The 17,439-nt window shown below is 42.3% G+C and overlaps 1 protein-coding gene and 1 long non-coding RNA gene across 8 annotated transcripts in view; both read left to right on the top strand.

Annotated features, from left to right (window-relative positions):
• LOC129866629 (membrane-associated guanylate kinase, WW and PDZ domain-containing protein 2-like) overlaps positions 1-17,439 on the top strand; it is a 274,270-nt gene that overhangs the window by 105,754 nt on the left and 151,077 nt on the right. For all 7 annotated transcript variants that reach the window (XM_055939391.1, XM_055939390.1, XM_055939392.1 and 4 more), the window contains exon 4: positions 2,492-2,716. In XM_055939391.1, coding sequence (XP_055795366.1) covers positions 2,492-2,716 — 225 coding nt within the window. The remainder of the gene's footprint in view (positions 1-2,491; positions 2,717-17,439) is intronic.
• Positions 10,906-17,439, top strand: part of LOC129866630 (uncharacterized) — a 31,934-nt gene continuing 25,400 nt past the window's right edge. Inside the window, exon 1 of the long non-coding RNA XR_008761503.1 lies at positions 10,906-11,165. This is a non-coding gene — a long non-coding RNA (uncharacterized LOC129866630). The remainder of the gene's footprint in view (positions 11,166-17,439) is intronic.

Genomic DNA, 17,439 nt, shown 5'->3' with positions numbered 1-17,439 from the left:
CTTTAGATTTTCTGGACTAACAATGTAAGAAATAATACATAAAAAAACAAATAGCTGCATAGTTTCCTAAGGACCTGAAGCAAGGCGACCATCTCTGTCGGAGCCATCTAACTGTTATGTAAATGACTGCCTATTTATTATGGAAATATATAAAATGCCCTATTACTAAATCCAATACAAATTCACTGTAATTGTAGGCTAACTCTGTAAGCCGCCCTGCACAATCAATGAACAATCAGCTTTGCCAAGGCCTAAATGTTCTCTCCCAGACTCCTGGATAAAAGTTTGGAGCGTAAGGTAACAGTCCATCCAGTATGCATAATAATACAGTCCACACTCAAAGACGATTACTAAAATGTATTAACTTTTGGAGTATATAGGCTATACCAATTATGTACCAAAGATTATGTTTAAAAAAATATATAATATTGTGCCATGCCTAAGTGGTAGGCTATTAGGCTATGTATTGTATAATGGCGCAATCATTATTTAAATTGCTTTTTTAATGGGCTTGGGCTCATATGTAAACCTATGCATAAGCTCGAATATGGGATGGGTGTTTTGAATTAATCATCACCTTAGAAAGCGCTGGCCATTTCCTTGTGTTTGGCTTTGCAACAGCATCAACAACGACCATGTTTTCCACTCAGCGGTTGAACTTCTTTCTTCAAATTGATCAATCATCAAGGCGAGCTTAAAAAACATGACACTGTTTTGATGACAAGTTTTTTGATGTGATTTACAAAGGCATTTGCATTGTTGTCAGAGTGGTTAGAGGGACAATAGAGCGCTGAGTACCATGCAATTAGCGACCTGACGGCCGTTATAAAATTGGGAACTACCAACACATGTCCAGAGTGCGTAACAGGAGTGTACCGTGACTCAATGGTCACGTGGAATTTGACTGCGGTTATGACTCATGACTGCCAGTGTGGGGTAATACGGTCACCGCAACAGCCCTAGTCCCGAGTTCAAATCAGGTTAAGAGCTGCTTAGGGAAGAAGTGGCAGTGTGTGACGTCTGTCACATTTGTAGATCTGTTACGTGGAAGGAATATATAGGATGCTCCACCACTACACTGCTTATACTTATACAGACAGGTTAGAGAGATGTATATGTGAAGGGATGTACAGTATGAAGCTTTATCTCAAACCCAGGGCATTTGGTGTGTGTGAGTGAGTGTATGTGTTTGCAGGTCAGTGTGTGTGTGTGTGTGTGTGTGTGTGTGTGTGTGTGTGTGTGTGTGTGTGTGTGTGGGTGTGTGTGTGTGTGTGTGTGTGTGTGTGTGTGTGCGTGTGTGTGTGTGTGTGGAGGGAGACAGAAGGCTTTCTCATAGCCTGCAATTAAAGGCTCCTCCTGCTTGGATAAAAGGAGTCAAATGCAACTGCTACGCCTGTGCTTTTCTGTGTTTAATCTGTGTTTAATCTGTCTCTCTCTCTTACTCTCTCTGATCTCTTTCCCTCTTCCCACGTCTTTATTTTTCTATTTCTCTCCTTCTCTAGCTCATTCTCTCTCTTTCTCTCTCTCACATTGAAGAGATAATGACATAAGACGTCTCTGCCTCTGGCTCGCTCTCAATATTTAATCATAAAATGTATTTCCCCTGACAGAGGAAGATTTAATGTACAGATAACATACACATCACCATAGCAATGCCCTATTGTGCTTCGAAAGTAAAATATCGTGAGTAAAAAAAAATCTACCTTGTATGACTGAGTTCTATATGTTTTGACATGTACTGTTGCATGTCAGTCAAAAGTAACTGGGCTCGTCCATGCTGAATTGCTCATCTCCTCACTTGAGCTCTCTCCATCACCCTCAGCTTTAAACTCTGAACAGAGCCCTGTTGTGTGGCACAGAGTTACCCCACGCTCTCTCTATCTCTCTCATCCAGGACCTATATACTAACCAGAGTCAGACGAAGGCCCAAAAAATTGTCAAAGACTCCAGTCACCCAAGTCTAGGTACAAAAAGGCTCCTTAACAGCTTCTACCCCTAAGCCATAAGACTGCTGAACAACTAAACGAATCAAATGGCCAGTAATCACCCCTCCCCCCTCTCGGATTATTATCTATGCATAGTCACTTTGCAAATTACCTCGATTAATCTTTACCCCCGCACATTGACTCGGAACCGGTACCCCCTGTATATAGCCTCGTTATTGTTATGTGCATTTCTCGTGTTACTTTTTTGATTGATTAGATTTTTTTTACTTAAGTTTATTTAGTAAATATTTTATTTACTCTATTTCTTGAACTGCATTGTTGGTTAAAGACTTGTAACTAAGCATTTCACGGTAAGGTCTGCACCTGTTGTATTCGGTGCATGTGACAAATAAAAAGTGATTTGATTTGATTTTGATGTGCCCTGTCGATTAATAAATGTATTGGATCGGTGGAGCAATAGTGTGTGGCAACCTCTATTTCTGTGTTTTGAGTACCACTGGCCCGCACCTCGCTACCTCAATGTGCGTTTGTTTTCCCTTCTCCAGAGAACTTGTACGGTACTCCCAAGCCCCCAGCCGAGCCCAGTCCGGCGGCCCCTCCCTTGAATGTGAGTGAGGCGCTGCTGCCCGGAGCCTGGCCCAGCGCCCAGGGCAAGAGGAAGAGGAACCAGTCAGTTAGCAACATGGAGCAGCGAGCCAGCCTGGAGCTGCCTGAGGAGGAGGACTGCAGCCCTCCCGTGGTCAACGAGAATGGCGTGGCCATCACGCCAGGTGAGGAACGTTTAACTGAGCTCTGTCCAAAAACGACCCCTAGACTCTAGTCCTATTCTTAATTTCACTAATCACACAAACATACAGTGGCAGCCAAATACCTATATAAAAAAAATCATGAAAATCAAATAATAATCTTGTATGGCAGAAAAGTATTTGTACAAACATATAATAAGTAATCTAAAAAGTCACTAGGTAAGATTTAGCATTTTTGGCTTTATATGTCATTGGTATATTTGTTAACTTACAGTGCATTCGAAAAGTATTCAGCCACCTTGATTTTTTCCAATTTTGTTACGTTAGTCTTATTAAAAAAATTATAAAATTGTCTTTTCCCCTCATCAATCTACACACAATACCCCATAATGACAAAGCAAAAACAGGTTTTACATAAGTATTCAGATGCTTTATTCACACACAAATATATATATATATGTATATATATATATACACACGTTTGAAGTCTGAAGTTTACATACACTTAGGTTGGAGTCATTAAAACAAATTTTTCAACCACTCTACAACTATCTTGTTAACAAACTATAGTTTTGGCAAGTCGGTTAGTACATCTACTTTGTGCATGTCACACGTAATTTTCCCAACGATTGTTTACAGACAGATTATTTCACTTATAATTCACTGTATCACAATTCCAGTGGGTCAGAAGTTTCCATACGCTAAGTTGACTGGGCCCTTTAACAGCTTGGAAAATTCCAGAAAATTATGTCATGCTTTAGAAGCTTCTGATAGGCTAATTGACACCATTTGAGCCAATTGGAGGTGTGGTTCATCCTTGGGAGCAATTTCCAAACACCTGAAGGTACCATGTTCATCTGTACAAACAATAGTACGCAAGTATAAACACCATGGGACCACGCAGTCATCAAACCGCTCAGGAAGGAGATGCGTACTTTGGTGCGAAAAGTGCAAATCAATCCCAGAACAACAGCAAAGTACCTTGTGAAGATGCTGGAGGAAACAGGTACAAAGTATCCATATCCACAGTGAAACGAGTCCTATATTGACATAACCTGAAAGGCCATTCAGCATGGAAAAAGCCACTGCTCCAAAACCGCAATAAAAAGCCAGACTACGGTTGCAACTGCACATCGGACAAAGATCGTACTTTTTGGAGAAATGTCCTCTGGTCTGATGAAACAAAAATAGAACTGTTTGGCCATAATGACCATCGTTATGTTTGGAGGGGAGGGTGCTTGCAAGCCGAAGAACACCATCCCAACCGTGAAGCACGGGGAAGGCAGCATCATGTCGTGGGGGTGCTTTGCTGCAGGAGGGACTGGTGCACTTCACAAAATAGATGGCATCATGTGGATGGAAAATTATGTGGATATGTTAAAGCAACATCTCAAGACATCAGTCAGGAAGTTAAAGATTCCCGTCCATTAAAATAACATAAAATTGATCAAAAATACAGTGTAGACAATGTTAATGTTGTAAATGACTATTGTAGCTGGAAACGGCAGATTTTTAATGGCATGTCTACATAGGCATACAGAGGCCCATTATCAGCAACCATCACTCCTGTGTTCCAATGGCACGTTGTGTTAACTATCCAAGTTTATAATTTTAAAAGGCTAATTGATCATTAGAAAACCCTTTTGCAATTATGTTAGTACAACTGAAAACTGTCGTTCTGATTAAAGAAGAAATACAACTAGCCTCCTTTAGACTAGTTGAGTATCTGGAGCATCAGCATTTGTGGGTTCGATTACAGGCTCAAAATGGCAAGAAACAAAGAATTTTCTTCTGAAACTCATTAGTCTTTTCTTGTTCTGAGAAATGAAGCCTATTCCATGTGAGAAATTGCCAAGAAACTGAAGATCTCGTACAACGCTGTGTACTACTCCTTTCACAGAACAGTGCAAACTGGCTCTAACCAGAATAGGAAGAGGAGTGGGAGACCCCAGTACAGAACTGAGCAAGAGGACAAGTACATTAGAATGTCTAGTTTGAGAAATAGACTCCTCACAAGTCCTCAACTGGCAACTTCATTAAATAGTACCCGCAGAAACACTGGTCTCAACGTCTGAGCTGTTCTTGCCATAATATGGACTTGGTCTTTTAACAAATAGGGCTATCTTTTGTAAACCACCGATACCTTGTCACAACACAACTAATTGGCTCAAAAGCATTAAGAAGGAATGAAATTCCACAAATTAAGGTTTAACAAGGCACACCTGTTAATTGAATTGCATTGCAGGTGACTACCTCATGAAGCTGGTTGAGAGAATGTCAAGAGTGTGCAAAGCTGTCATCAAGGCAAAGGGTGGCTACTTCGAAGAATCTCATATAAAATGTATTTTGATTTGTTTAACACTGTTTTGGTTAGTACATGATTCCATATTTTATTTCATAGTTTTGATGTCTTCACTATTATTCTACAATGTAGAAAATAGTAAAAATAAAGTAAAACCCTGGATTGAGTAGGTGTCCAAACTTTTGACAGGTACTGTATATTTGTTATAAAATGTTATTGTTACTTTTGAGTTTCGTGTATAAGTTGAATATAAATCATATTCAAAAGTATATGCTAATTTGTATATAATGTTTTATTTCAGTTTTTTAAATTTTATTTCACTTTCCACGGTTAGAAAACACATGCATTTTATGAAAAAATTATAATACTGTTTATTTATCCATGTATAAATTCTGCATGACACAATTTAAGAGTCAAATTAATCCTTAACTGGTCTGTTATAAGAAAAAGCATGATGAATTATCTGGCAACCTGTTAAGTAGAACATTTTAATCAACAGATTACGATTACCTCACAATGATGCCAAACGATCACTCATACCGTGTCTACACAGTGCTGGAAATCTTTAATAATTTTTTTTTTACAATATGTGCCCAACAAGCATGATAGCCTTTGGTAAATATTTCCCTGAAATATTTCCACAAGTGCAGTATAGTGCCTTCCAAAATACAGCTAGATTGAGAAATAGGCCTACTGTATGGAGGCCATGTTCAAAGTAACGGTCCAGTGTTTCCAGATTTGATTGAAATATGACCTATAATTAATTACAATATGAGTAAAATGGTTTTAGTTCCCCCCAATTTTTTTAAAAATTCAGTATGTTAAATAGCAGCTTTTCTGTGTTGTAACGTTGTGGCGTACCCCAACAACAGAATGGTGAGGGCATATACCGGTCATAAAAAATATTAATGCAAGTAGACTGATGATTGGCTAGCTCATCATCGTCTTCTATGAGGAAATAGACAATTAAAAAAAATATATAGATATAGATATATAGATATTTTCATTTTTTCCAATTTATGCTTTCCCCACAAATACGAGAATAGGATGAGTCAAAAACATCATTTGGGTATGAGTTGACAGAATATCAACTTTTAAAGTGAGATTTTCACTGACAGTTGTTTTAACATTCTACGGTATATCCTATAGAGGCAAACAGCTGAAGGCATACTTTTGGGTGTCCTGGGTTGCTTCATTTAACTTAGCTTAACTTTCTGTTGTACTATGGAACAGAACAGTAATCTTGAATTATGATTAGAATGTGAAGTTTAATCTTTTGTATAATGAAACAATTTAAGTTGAACAATTTACATGATCTTTCCATAATGTCCATTCTGTTCTCTATTCAAAAATGTCCATTAAGCTTACATTCCGCTCCTTATTCTTGGACATGGAACGCAGCTCAGAGATTTTTGTGTTGATAGCTGAGCCGAAGTTAACTGGAAGGGTGTTTGGCCACTTCTGGAGAGTAGCCCCTATGCTATAAAAGGGGAATAGGAAATTAAGTAAACACTTACAATAAAGGATGAAAGTAAGTAAATGTACAAAGGCCTATATTCCTGTTAGCATTTTGATTTGTTTTTAAATTTACTGTAGATGGCGTCGAGCTTTGTTTTCTCTAGCGGCTGACGGTGTGGTCCACTCCACTTGGACATCCCCCGGAGGTTGCTCACCAACAAGACCTCCACGGGATAGACAGCCGTGATCAATGTCCATACAAAGGATGAGGCAGAGTTGGCATTTATAATATAGGCCCAGGCCAGCTTGTAAACAAACACCTCTGTCCCTGGATTAATTTTATTTTCATCAAATAACATATTCAATAGAATAAAAATTGTTTGAATGTGTGAAAATAGATGAATGTCCCTTTAACGCCGATTACCTGATCTGAATTAGTCACAGGAACCGTAGATAAAGGGGTGGGGGCAATCACAGGACTGGAGTGGGACGGAGCTCGGGTTGTACAGAGCCAGACGCAGGGTTGGAGAGAGCATAGCTGGGTTGTGCAGAGCCAGACGCACGGCTGTGGAGGGAAGGGCTAGGTAGTGCAAGAGAAGCCATTTTACCTAGTTTCCTCACATATATGAGGAGCCCAGGCACATCTAAACTCAGCAAAAAAAGAGACGTCCCTTTTTCAGGACCCTGTCTTTCAAAGATAATTTGTAAAAATCCAAATAACTTCACAGATCTTCATTGTAAAGGGTATAAACACTGTTTCCCATGCTTGTTCAATGAACCATGAACAATTAATGAACATGCACCTGTGGAACGGTCATTAAGACACAAACAGCTTACAGACAGTAGGCAATTAAGGTCACAGTTATGAAAACTTAGGACACTAAAAGGGGCCTTTCTACTGACTCTGAAAAACACCAAAAGAAAGATGCCCAGGGTCCCTGCTCATCTGCGTGAACTTGCCTTAGGCATGCTGCAAGGAGGCATGAGGACTGCAGATGTGGCCTCGGCAATACATTGCAATGTCCGTACTGTGAGACGCCTAAGACAGCGCTACAGGGAGACAGGACAGACAGCTGATCGTCGTCGCAGTGGCAGACCACGTGTAACAACACCTGCACAGGATTGGTACATCCGAACATCACACCTGCAGGACAGGCGCAGGATGGCAACAACAACTGCCCGAGTTACACCAGGAACGCACAATCCCCTCTATCAGTGCTCAGACTGTCCTCAAAAGGCTGAGAGGCTGGACTGAGGGCTTGTAGGCCTGTTGTAAGGCAGGTCCACACCAGACCTGTTGCCTATGGGCACAAACCCACCGTCGCTGGACCAGATAGGACTGGCAAAAAGTGCTCTTCACTGACGAGTCGCATTTTTGTCTCACCAAGGGTAATGGTCGGATTTGCGTTTATCGTCGAAGGAATGAGCGTTACACCAAGGCCTGTACTCTGGAGTGGGATCGATTTGGTGGTGGAGGGTCCGTCATGGTCTGGGGCGGTGTGTCACAGCATCATCGGACTGAGCTTGTTGTCATTGCAGACAATCTCAACGCTGTGCGTTAGAGGGAAGACATCCTCCTCCCTCATGTGGTACCCTTCCTGCAGGCTCATCCTGACATGACCCTCCAGCATGACAATGCCACCAGCCATACTGCTCGTTCTGTGCGTGATTTCCTGCAAGACAGGAATGTCAGTTTTCTGCCATGGCCAGCGAAGAGCCCGGATCTCAATCCCATTGAGCACGTCTGGGACCTGTTGGATCTGAGGGTGAGGGCTAGGGCCATTCCCCCCAGAAATGTTCGCAAACTTGCAGGTGCCTTAGTGGAAGAGTGGGGTAACATCTCACAGCAAGAACTGGTAAATCTGGTGTAGTCCATGAGGAGGAGATGCACTGCAGTACTTAATACAGCTGGTGGCCACACCAGATACTGACTGTTACTCTTGATTTTGACCCCCTATTTGTTCAGGGACACATTATTCAATTTCCGTTAGTCACATGTCTGTGGAACTTGTTCAGTTTATGTCTCAGTTGTTGAATCTTATGTTCATACAAATATTTACACCTGTTAAGTTTGCTGAAAATAAACGCATGAGTTTACATGTATAACATATTGATTAGATTGAAAATAAGTTTAGTAGTGAAATAACATATTTCAGAGGAGTGCTACTGCAGATGTGAAAACCTTATAGTGTCTGTGAATATAAGACGAAACAGCCAACCTGGTTCAGCTCATTTATCGACACTGGCAAACATGCCTCACACAAGCATTACTACAATGGAGATATATGGGTGGACATTGATGTTCAAAATTAAAGGACTGACTGGTTTGTAGCATCACACAGACATCAAGCGGGTCCATACAAACAACACATGTTTGTGAGGAACAAGGTGTTGTGGGGGGGTCCTAGGGGTAAAACATTATTAGTAGTCATGGTATCAGTTAGCTTTCAATAGTGAATAAGGGGGCAGCCTATTTAAAAAATCACACTTAAGTGGCACAGACGCTGGTTTTTGCCTCTGTTCGGCCCAGTGGATAAGAGTCAAGACTATTGCTCAGTATTACCTTGAAGAACCATCTCCTTCCATGTGTCATGCTGCTGTTTGAGTTCAACGTTCTCCTGTTTAAGTTAGGAGATCTCCTGTTCCAATTTGTCAACTCTGTTTGTGAGCTTAATGCCGTCTGATGACTGGTACTGTTTTAGGAACTCTTCCGCTGATGTCTTCATTGTCACCTTTGACTTCTGGGTATCGTATGAATGACAATATGGGTGAATGACAAATGCTGACAATCACTGTTCATTGAACACAGGAGGGACAGTTTTGTAGCGAAAATACAACGTAAATGAGCCGTACCTTTGGCTGCAAAGGGGTCGGGTAATCTATGTCAGTTGAGTCGTCTGACTCTTCTCCTCATTTTTGGGGTTGGAACAGGATGCCCTCTTGCTCTGCTTGAGAGCCTGGGGTTGGACATCGTTATCACTGGCGACTGAATGAATCTTGCTTGTTGTGTGGAATCAGTTGTCTGAAACAAATACAAGGTAGAAGAAGACATTTACCAGAGTTAGGGTCATGGGTTAGGCTTAAGCCAATTCTTTCCCAACCTAAATGCCTGGCATACCTGTAGCGTGGAGGATTGACTAATATGAGGGACAGGGGGAAACCTAGTCAGTTGTACAACTGAATGAATTCAACTTAAATGTGTCTTCCACATTTTACCCAACCCCTCTGAATCGGTGAGGTGCTGAGGGCTGCCTTAATCTACATCCACGTCATCGGCATCCGGGGAGCAGTTGTTGTTGGGGGTTAACTGCTTTGCTCTGGGGCAGAATGACAGATTTTTACCTAGTCGGCTCGGGATTCAATCCAGCAACCTTTCTGCTACTGGCCCAACGCTCCTACCTGCCAGGCTACCTGCCACACCCTCTATGAAAAACAGTTGCAAAAATGTCAATTAACCTCCATCTACAGACCAACACCCATGCAATGGAACTCTTATTTTTGTGCCTGACCAAATATATTGTGCGTATGGGTGGTGGTTCACATCATGTTATTACCTAACCTGTTACCATTGGAATATTCTATATCCTTGTTAACTTGGATTTCTTTTTAAATCTTGTCTTATTACTTTAGCCAGCTATATTCTCATAAATGCTGGGGGAAGCTTTGCCCTGGAAATGGGTGTCTCTGTTGCTCCACTCTGTGAAAGACATACAGACTACAATAGCAGTGTCAAACGGTATAACTTAAAACCATGCATATCTGAAGCAGAAGTTTTCTACTTACTGCGGACAAAAATTACATTGCTATAGAATGGGGCCACCTTCCTGGCGGATTCATCCCGACTCCACTCAATTATGGTGGGATAGTCAGTACAGCATTCCCCTGGTCATTGAGTTTGCTGTCATTGTATCACCTTATAGCATCTGTCTTGACCTAGCTGTACCTCCCTTGAGTGCCCCCCTCACTCCATCGCACAACAGAGAGCTTTCGGTCCATGCTGAAGGAGTGAAACATAGTTCTCACTATATTTACATGATTAGACCAGAACGTTAGCTAACGTTAGTTTGTGCCAATTCTTAGAAACATTTGCTGGTGTGTTAGCCATGCAAACATGTGTAACGTCAGCAGTCGTCTTAGAGTATCTTTCCATTTCATGTGGATTTAATGTGAAATCATGGGAATACATATCTGTTGTTAACTCACCTATCTTCGTCTCATTGTACTTTCAGTTTCTCGTCGTGGTGACTGTATGACTGACTTTAGAAATATATTTTTTTCGACATAGCTAGCCATGTCTCTCTCCTACTTTCCGCTTGTCGCCGTGGTGACTCGTTGACTGCAGAATTAAAATAATTTCTAGCTACGTCACCCTTATGTTTTCTACTTAAAGGGACAAAAAAGATGAAGCTAGCTAGCTAGCTATCGAAAGCTAAGGGAGTGATTTTCGTTACGAATTTGACTAATTATGCTACTAACACAGAAGAACGACTGAGAGATGGAGTTCACAAAAATACTTCACTGGGCCACAAAATGTGAGTACTCATCTTTTGATAGGACTGACACAGTTGTTATATTGCTGTGCAAAGTTGATATTATGTTCATAAACATATTTATAAAGTTTTTATTAAGTGTATTTTACATGTTGTCACTTACAGGACTTGCAAGAGGCGCAAAATGAATCAGAGACAAGCAGCTGTCGTCACAGTGACTGCGGTGAGTGGGACCTACAGTGCGTTTTTATTTATTTATTTTGAAAAAAAAAGTATTGGATATTTAAAACATACAATATACTTACAGTGAAGCCGCTCAACAACTACATCACATTAGTCGTCTAACAGATTCCCATCCAGAGTGACACACAGAAGCAACCAGGGTCAACGCCCTGCTCAAGGACATGTCGACAGATCTCCCACAAGGTCAAAAACGGGGACCCGAACCAGCGATCCAACAGCCACCGGCCCAAGCTCCCACCGCCAGGCTATCAGCCCTCCATGACCCCCCCCCCCCCCCCCCCTGAGAAAATAAGAGAAAAAAATATTATAATAATCATTCCACCCCCCCAATACCCAAGAAAATGAACAAAAGTGAAAGATAAATGGAAACAGAAAACAATGCAAAAAAACCTAAAGATATAATGGACAACAAAGATCATAACAGTAAGGCCAGCTGAATAGGTTTGTGTGCATGTATGGCACTATTTACATGTGTGTGTGTGTCCGTGTATGTGCACCTGTGTGCATTTGAATGAGTGTGTGTGTATATGCATGTGTACAAACACCTGCACGGCATCAGCCTCAGGCAAACTGGCATTAGCTGTAAAAACACTAGCCCTCGGTGTCATTCAAACTGACTTTTTGTTATGTTTTATTTTGACTTTATTTTTTTACGTTTATCTTTGACTGTCATTCTCTCCCCCGCCCAGCAACTCCACTCCCACTTTTCTCCAATTTCTCATCCCAACCCTCAGCTTCCCTCAGCCCATCCCACCTATCTCTGCTGGCCACCCTCTTTGGATTTCTACACACCATATATCTTTCAACTATGCTGTGATGTTTAATATACAATTTCAATCTACAGTTGAAGTCGGAAGTTTACATACACTCCTGACAATTAATCCTAGTAAAAGTTCCCTGTCTTAGGTCAGTTAGGATCACCACTTTATTTCAAGAATGTGAAATGTCAGAATAATAGTAGAGAGAATGATTTCTTTCAGCTTTTATTTCTTTCATCACATTCCCAGTGGGTCAGAAGTTGACTTACACTCAATTAGTATCTGGTAGCATTCCCTTTAAATTGTTTAACTTGGGTCAAACGTTTCGGGTAGCCTTTCACAAGCTTCCCACAATAAACTGGGTGAATTTTGGCCCATTCCTCTTGACAGAGAGATGTTTTAGGAACGTTGTTTGAAATGTTTGGACCAAGTTTAAAGGTAACGTATTAGATACTTTGTAGGCATGTTGGGCGAGTTGAAACCGGTGTATTTCTGAATCAAACGCGCCAAATAAATTGACATTTTTGGGACATAAAGAATGACATTATCGAACAAAAGGACCATTTGTGATGTTTCTGGGACATTGAGTGTGCCAACAGAAGAAGATCTTCAAAGGTAAGGCAAATATTATATGGCTATTTCTGACGTTTGTGTCATGGTTGAAAATGATTTGTCATGCATTTGTGTGCTGGACGCTGTCCTCAGATAATCGCATGGTTTGCTTTCGCCGTAAAGCCTTTATGAAATCTGACACCTTGTCCGGATTAACAATTTAAGCTTTATTTTGATGTATTGCACTTGTGATTTCATGAAGGTTTAATATTTATAGTAATTTAATTTAAATTTGGTGCTCTGCCATTTCATCGGATGTTGGCCGGGTGGGACGCTACCGTCCCACTGATCTGCAAGAAGTTTTAAGCCATTTTGCCACAACTTTGGAAGTATGCTTGGGGTCATTGTCCTTTTGGAAGACCCTTCCTGACTAATGTCTTGAGATGGAGATAGGAGATGGTGCTGGAGGGGATGGCTGCTGCTTTATTGGCTTTTAACCAACCATGATATTTTGTTAGATTTTTCGCTTTGTTTGTAACTTTTGTACATAATGTTGCTGCTACCGTCTCTTATGATCGAAAAGAGTTTCTGGACATCAGAAGAGCAATTACTCACCTCAAATTGGATGATGAGTTTTTCTTTAATGAGTCAGACGGGAAGGATATACTCCAAACACTCGAACTGACCCTCATCCCCGTCATTCGCTGGAGAAGGAAACTGAGATTTTGTGGAAAAGAGATCAGGGTGCCTTGTGAGGATCAGGCGATGAGTGACTAATCTGCCTTTGCCCTCAGTACTGCTAGCTAACGTTCAATCGCTGGAAAATAAATGGGATGAACTGAAAGTACGTACCAACGGGACATTCAAAACTGTAATATCTTATGTTTCACAGAGTCATGGCTGAACGACGACATTAATAAGATACAGCTGGCGGGTTATACACTCTATTGGCAGGATAGAAAATCAGCCTCTGGTAAGACACGGGGCGGGGGCATATTTGTAAACAACAGTTGGTGCATGATATCTAAGGAAGTCTCGAGGTTTTGCTCGCCTGAAGTAGAATATCTCATGATAAGCTGTAGTCCACACTATCTACCAAGAGAGTTTTCATCTGTATTTTTCGTAGCTGTCTACATACCACCACAGACCGATGCTGGCACTAAAACTGCACTCAATGAGCTGTATACCGCCATTAGCAAACAGGAAAACGCTCATCCAGAGGCAGTGCACTTGGTGGCCGGGGACTTTAATGCGGGGAAACTTAAATCAGTTTCACCTCATTCCTATCAGCATGTTAAATGTGCAACCAGAGGGACAAAAACTCTAGAGCACCTTTACTCCACACACAGAGACGTGTACAAAGCTCTCCCTCACCCTCCATTTGGCAAATCTGACCATAATTCTATCCTCCTCATTCCTGCTTACAAGCAAAAATTAAAGCAGGAAGCACCACTGACTCGGTCTATAAAAAAGTGGTCAGATGAAGCAGATGCTAAACTACAGGACAGTTTTGCTAGCACAGACTGGAATATGTTCCGGGATTCTTCCGATGGCATTGAGGAGTACACCACATCAGTCACTGGCTTCATCAATAAGTGCATCGATGACGTCGTCCCCACAGTGACCGTACGTACATATCCCAACCAGAAGCCATGAATTACAGGTAACATTTGCATTGAGCTAAAGGGTAGAGCTGCCGCTTTCAAAGAGTGGGACTCTAACCCGGAACCTTATAAGAAATCCCACTATGCCCTCCGACGAACCATCAAACAGGCAAAGCGTCAATACAGGACTAAGATCGAGTCGTACTACACCGGCTCCGACACCCGTCGGATGTGGCAGGGCTTGCAAACTATTACAGACTACAAAGGGAAGCACAGTTGAGAGCTGCCCAGTGACGTGAGCCTACCAGACGAGCTAAATAACTTCTATGCTCGCTTCGAGGCAAGTAACACTGAAACATGCATGAGAGCATCAGCTGTTCCGGATGACTGTGTGATCACGCCAATGTGAGTAAGACTTTTAAACAGGTCAACATTCACAAGGCTGCAGGGCCAGACGGATTACCAGGACATGTACTCCGAGCATGCGCTGACCAATTTGGCAAGTGTCTTCACTGACATTTTCAACCTCTCCCTGTCTGAGTCTGTAATACCAACATGTTTCAAGCAGACCACCATAGTATTCTTGGGAACAGGGACTAAGGTAACCTGCCTAAATGACTACCGACGTGTAGCACTCAAGTATGTAGCCATGAAATGCTTTGAAAGGCTGGTTATGCCTCACATCAACACCATTATCCCGGAAACCCTAGACCCACTCCAATTTGCATACCGCCACAACAGATCCACAGATGATGCAATCTCCATTGCACTCCACACTGACCTTTCACAACGGTACAAAAGAAACACCTATAAGAGAATGCTATTCATTCACTACAGGTTAGCGTTCAACACCATAGTGCCCTCAAAGCTCATCACTAAACTAAGGATCCTGGGACTAAACACCTCCCTCTGCAACTGGATCTTGGACTTCCTGACAGGCTGTCTCCAGGTGGTAAGGGTAGGTAACAACACATCTGCCATGCTGTTCCTCAACACGGGGGCCCCCCAGGGGTGCGTGCTCAGTCCCCTCCTTACTCCCTGTTCACTCATGACTGCACGACTCCAACACCATCATTAAGTTTGCCAATGACACAACAGTGGTAGGCCTGATCGCCGACAATGATGAGACAGCCTATAGAGAGGAGGTCAGAGACTTGACTGTGTTGTGCAACCTCTCCCTCAATGTGATCAAGACAAAGGAGATAATTGTGGACTACAGGAAAAGGAGGACCAAGCACACCCCCATTCTCATCGGGGCTGTAGTGGAGCAGGTTGAGAGCTTCAAATTCCTTGGCCTCCACATCACCAACAAACTGACATGGTCCAAGCACACCAAGACAGTTGTAAAAGGGCACGACAAAACCTATTCCCCTCAAGAGACTGAAAAGATTTGGCACGGGTCCTCAGGTCCTCAAAAGGTTTTACAGCTGCACCATCGAGAGCATCCTGACGGGTTGCATCACTGCCTGGTATGGCAACTACAGAGTTGCACTACTCTACAGAGAGTAGTGTATACGGTCCAGTACATCACCGGTGCCAAGCTTCCTGCCATCCAGGACCTCTATGCCAGGCGGTGTCAGAGGAAGGTCCTAAAAATTGTCAAAGACTCCAGCCACCCTATTCGTGGACTGTTCTCTGCTACCGCACGGCAAGCGGTACTGGAGCGCCAAGTCTAGGTCCAAGAGGCTCCTAAACAGCTTGTACCACAAGCCATAAGACTCCTGTACAGCTAATCAAATGGCTACCCAGACTATTAGCATTGCCCCCCACCCCCCCCTCTATGCTGCTGCTACTCTCTGTTATTATCTATGCATAGTCACTTTAATAACTCTACCTACCTACATGTACAGTACATATTACCTCAATTACCTCGACACCGGTGCCCCCGCACATTGACTCTGTACCACACCCCCTGTATATATCCCCGCTATTGTTATTTACTGCTGCTCTTTAATTATTTTTATTCTCATCTCTTACTTTTTTTTGGAGGGGGGGGTATTTTCTTAAACCTGCATTGTTGGTTAAGGGCTTGTAAGTCAGCATTTCACTGTAAGGTCTACACCTGTAGTATTTGGCGCATGTGACAAATAAGATTCGATTTGTATTTGGAGATCTTTCCCCGTTCTTCTCTGGAGATCCTCTTTAGCTTTTTCAGGTTGGAAAAGGAGCGTTACTGCACATGTATTTTCAGGTCTCTCCAGAGATTTTGATCGGGTTCAAGTCTGGGCTCTTGCTGGGCCACTCAAGGACATTCAGAGACTTGTCCTGAAACTACTCCTGCGTTGTCTTGGCTGTATGCTTAGGGTTGTTGTCCTGTTGGAAGGTGAAACTTCGCCCCAGTCTGAGGTCCAGGTTTTCGTCAAGGATATCTCTGTACTTTGCTCTGTTCATCTTTGCCTCGATCCTGACTAGTCTCCCAGTCCCTGCCGCTGAAAAACATCCCCACAGCATGATTCTGCCACCGCCATGCTTCACAGTAGGTATGATGCCAGGTTTCCTCCAGATGTGACACTTAGCATTCAGGCCATAGAGTTCAATCTTGGTTTCATCAGACCAGAGAATCTTGTTTCTCATGGTCTGAGAGTCTTTAGGTGCTTTTTGGCAAACTCCAAGTGGGCTGTCATGTGCCTTTTACTGAGGAGTGGCATCTGTCTGGCCATGCTTGCATAAATGCCCATTTGGTCGAGTGCTGCACCAAATGGGCGGTTCTCCCATCTGGAAGGTTCTCCCATCTTCACAGAGGAATAGTGCTCTGTTAGAGTGACCATCGGGTTCTGGGTCACCTCCCTGACCAAGGCCCTTCTTCCCCGATTCCCCAGTTTGGCTGGGCGGCCAGCTCTAGGAAGAGTATTGGTGGTTCCAGTATTCTTCAATTTTAGAATGATGGGGGCCACTGTGTTCTTGGGGACCTTCAATACTACAGAAATGTTTTGGTACCCTTCCCCAGATCTGTGCCTCGACACAATCCCGTCTTGGAGATCTACAAACATTTTCTTTGACCTCATGGCTTGGTCTTTGCTCTGACATGCACTGTCAACTGTGGACTGTCAACCGTGGAACCTTATATAGACAGTTGTGTGCCTTTCCAAATCATGTCCAATCAAGTTGCAGAAACATCAAGGATAATCAATGGAAACAGGAGGCACCTAAATACTTATGCAAAAGTAAATACTTAAGTTATTTCTGTTTTTATGTTTAATAGATTTGCACATTTCTCTAAAAACCTGTTTTCCCTTTGTTAATATGTGGTATTGTGTGTAGATTGCTGAGGATTTGTAATTTTTTTAAATCCATTTTAGAATAAGGTCAATGGATCTTAATAATACTTTCCGAAGGCACT

The sequence above is a fragment of the Salvelinus fontinalis genome, chromosome 12 (assembly GCF_029448725.1).
Source record: "Salvelinus fontinalis isolate EN_2023a chromosome 12, ASM2944872v1, whole genome shotgun sequence".
NCBI lineage: Eukaryota > Metazoa > Chordata > Actinopteri > Salmoniformes > Salmonidae > Salvelinus > Salvelinus fontinalis.
This window is presented reverse-complemented; position numbering and strand designations above follow the sequence as displayed.